The 3671-nt window shown below is 34.0% G+C and overlaps 1 protein-coding gene across 3 annotated transcripts; it reads left to right on the forward strand.

Annotated features, from left to right (window-relative positions):
* Positions 1 to 428: 428 nt before the first annotated feature.
* On the forward strand, positions 429 to 3429 carry LOC125212943 (two-component response regulator ARR2-like). Of its 3 annotated transcripts, XM_048113254.1 has the most exons (8): positions 429 to 494; positions 676 to 756; positions 1767 to 2095; positions 2192 to 2268; positions 2339 to 2375; positions 2452 to 2644; positions 2731 to 3028; positions 3097 to 3429. In XM_048113254.1, the coding sequence occupies exons 3-8, from the start codon at positions 1777 to 1779 to the stop codon at positions 3241 to 3243; spliced, it is 1071 nt and encodes a 356-aa protein (XP_047969211.1). In that variant the 5' UTR covers positions 429 to 494; positions 676 to 756; positions 1767 to 1776; the 3' UTR covers positions 3244 to 3429. The 3 variants fall into 3 exon arrangements, with proteins under 3 accessions (XP_047969211.1, XP_047969210.1, XP_047969212.1); XM_048113253.1 differs by lacking the exon at positions 429 to 494 and having other exon boundaries at positions 531 to 756; XM_048113255.1 differs by lacking the exons at positions 429 to 494; positions 676 to 756 and adding an exon at positions 898 to 1025.
* The last annotated feature ends 242 nt before the right edge of the window (positions 3430 to 3671 follow it).

A 3671-nucleotide genomic window follows, 5' to 3' on the forward strand; every position in this document is an offset into this window, starting at 1 on the left:
AACCCTAAATAATGATGAATATGAAATGAAGCACATGTGGACAAAGAATTGCGATTTCACATTGTACAGAAAGAAAGTCTTTGTTTTTAGGTAAGATAAGGTTGATAGGGAATCCATTTTCAAAGTGACATATTTCTTGGGAAGCATATAATGCCCAGAAAGAAAGATGATTTAATTTCTTCTTTGTTGATCAATAGATAAATCAAAGTCAGCAGAGTCACTAGCTGAGATGGAGTAATTAAGATAATCACATGAATAGGAGAGAAAAAAATACTGACAACTGTCATAGAAAAAAAAGGGTTTTATGTTTTAGGGAAAGTCACATGATACTCAACAGCCAATGGACCCCTTCTTCATCTGTATCCATAATTCAAGAATTATTACATTATTACACAGTAGGCAACAAGTGGAGTGTCCGACCATTGTTGAATTTTCATTGTTTTCCCCATTAAGAAACTACACCCACCCCCCAGCAATTATGCATGAAAGTCTAGGTAAAAAAAATCTCATTACTCTGACTAATAGTCACTATTCCATTGTTGAATCAAACTGCACAATCTCAACCCTCTCTCTCTCTCTCTCTACCTTTTCTTCATACATCCTTCATCTTGATAAAAAAATTTCCAATATGATGATCTTGGTGGTTTGATTTTCCTTATTTAATTCTCTTGTCAGAGAGCAACGAACTGACGGCCAGGTCGATCCGATTAGGAACGACGATTATCTGCAAACTCAAGAAGATCGAATATCTCAAGGGTTTGTATATATCTTGATTGAAATATTTACTTTATGAGAAACCTGGTCTTAATTTTTATTTGATGACCAATATATTATCTTTTCCCCTATGAATTTTAATCATTTATTGAACTAACTGTATCTTGAATGGTTATTGGTTTGATGCTTCTCTATTGCTGGAATCAAAGACCATGAACCTTTTTCGAGCTTTACAAACTAAACAGATTAAAAAAAAAATGATTCATAAAGTTGAGAGCGAGTTTAATCTCTGAAGATATCATCCTTTCTAGGTAGGATATTTATAAAGTTATATGTATTCATGTTTAATTTCATGTAGGCTGCATGTCATCTTGCCTCTCTCTATCCCAATTTTAGGGTTTTCCTTTTCCCCATATCTTGAGATGTTTGTTTGCAAATAATGAAGGTGTAAAAATTATGCTCCTCCTACAATTTGAAAATAGCAAATAATTAGGAATTTAGAAATTCCCTTTCTCAGTCTCTAATTCTGAGTGCCACTGCTTCTTGTAAGTTACAATTACTCTAATCTGGAAAAATAAAATTTCATTGGGAAACAATAGAAAATTACCACACTTCTTTATTTTTGCCCCCTCAAATTGCTTCCCTTATTCGTCCTTTAACTTTTTTATTGGGTGGGGTGAGGGTGGATTTAAGTATATCTGTATAATCAAACTCTTTCAATTCTGCATATATATTCAACTGTCTCACCTGCCCATTTGGAGTTTTTTAAATCAAATCTACTTCCATCAATGAAGCTGAATGAAACAATTAATATAAGGAATTATTTAAAAATATCCCCCCCCTCAGCCATCTGTAAAAAACTATAACATGCAAGTAGTTATATTAAGCTGTACACAAATTTCATACTACATGCATAATCAATTTTAGTCAAGATTGTTTATTGTTTCAATAATTCAAGTGTATTTTTTTAATTAATCTTTTATGACACATTTAACCTAATTTGATCTGATTTAAGACAATTAATCCAAAGACAACATCTCCTTGATTGACAGTGATGAGAAGATGAGTTTGAGTGGAGAAGAAGACAAGAAGATGGCAGCATCATCAGATTCATCAGAGAACCTCTCCTCGATCGACTTGAACGAGGATGCTGGCAGCAACAATGTAGTGGAGGATCCCATGGTTGAAATGTCAGGCATAAGCATTCAAGAAGGGGAGCAAGGGAGATCCGAGGATGACAACGACAATGACAACGGAGATGGCAAGGATAAGAAGAATGCAGTACGACAATACATCCGATCGAAGATGCCAAGGCTTAGATGGACTCCTGAGCTTCATCTCTCCTTTGTCCATGCCATTGGAAGACTAGGTGGCCAAGAAAGTAAGTTGTTCATCTACATCAATATATATATGTACATAAATACTATATGAAATATATATGTGAATGTAATCAATCTTGGATTATTATATTTTGCAGGAGCTACTCCTAAAGCAGTGCTTCAATTGATGAATGTGAGAGGACTAGGCATCTCTCATGTCAAGAGTCATCTCCAGGTGCATTTCAAATATATCTCTTTTTCTTAAACTTCCTTTTTTTCTCATAATTATATTATCATTGTTTCAGATGTATAGAAGTAAGAAGCTCGATGAATCCGGACGAGGTACATTTAATTTCATTTTTAATAATTAAGTTTGATTTTTGAGAAATTTTTTTATGAATATTTGCATATGCAACAGTAATAGGCCAAGCAAATAGGATATATATCCAAGGGAGAGGCTACTTCTCAAGCTCATCATTACCTTATACTGAGAAATGCAAGCCATTTCATGAGTTGAGAATGGAGAATGGTGGCATTGTCTTTTCGAGGAATTCGAATAATCAACTTGATCACAATTATCATCCGATCAAACCCTTATCCTCTTCTTACAGGTTCTTGTCATGACCAAATTAAATCATCACATAATCAAAATTTCACTTAATTATACTATATCACATTTATTTTCATTTCAAGGCAGGTATCATCCATGGTCTTCTCATCGATACGAACCAAAAGTTAGGGTTGGACCAGGACTAATTTCAGAGGTTGGAACCCTAGAGAAACGGTCTATCTCTAGCCGGATCCTAGAAGGAAGAAGATGGCTCCAAGATCAATCCAAAGAGAAAGAAATCTCCAAATCAAACAACATTTGGAATTTAAGACCACAATCTCGTTGGAATAGTAATTCCATCGACAGCATTACGATCAATTATCATCAGAAATCGAGCTTCTTAGCGTCTCATAACTCCAAGCTCAATCTCGAGAATATTATTCAGGTAATTAACAAATTAAATAAACCTAGTTACGTTTAGCATAAACCATGACCATAATTATTAATCTACAGATGAATGAGGAGAAGAAGTGGTTTCCAGCCGATTTAAAACTGGGATTGAGCCTCAGTTTAAGCAGCAGCAAAGATGGCAACGACTACTCGGATATTAACACGAAACTTTCGCTTGCTTTAACCCCTCATTCATCGACTGCAACCTAGCTAAACAATTATTTTTATTTAGTAAATTGTATCATCATATATAGGTGATGAAATAATATGTGTACACCAAAGTTAATGTAGAAAGTGGCTGAGTACTTGAGATCTGACCGTGTATGCTCGAGAGCATGGTAGTCAGATCTTATAAGTACTTAGTCTTTTTTGTGCAATTTAGTTTGTTTCTGTTAATTTGCTGAATTTTTGCATTGAGTTGCATGATGATAAAACACAGAGCTGTAATTTTCTTTTTCTTTGTTTCGCAATTTTAACACAAGTAAATTTAATTAAAAGCGTTACTAATGCAATAATGTCACCACGTCTCATTTTTTTTTCGGTACAAATGAGATTAAATTAAACACATATTCGGTAGGTACTTAGGTAGTAGTACTATAAATTATTAACGATATGATAAGTTGTTAATTGTAAAAAAA

Source organism: Salvia hispanica, chromosome 3 (assembly GCF_023119035.1).
Source record: "Salvia hispanica cultivar TCC Black 2014 chromosome 3, UniMelb_Shisp_WGS_1.0, whole genome shotgun sequence".
NCBI classification, from domain to species: domain Eukaryota; kingdom Viridiplantae; phylum Streptophyta; class Magnoliopsida; order Lamiales; family Lamiaceae; genus Salvia; species Salvia hispanica.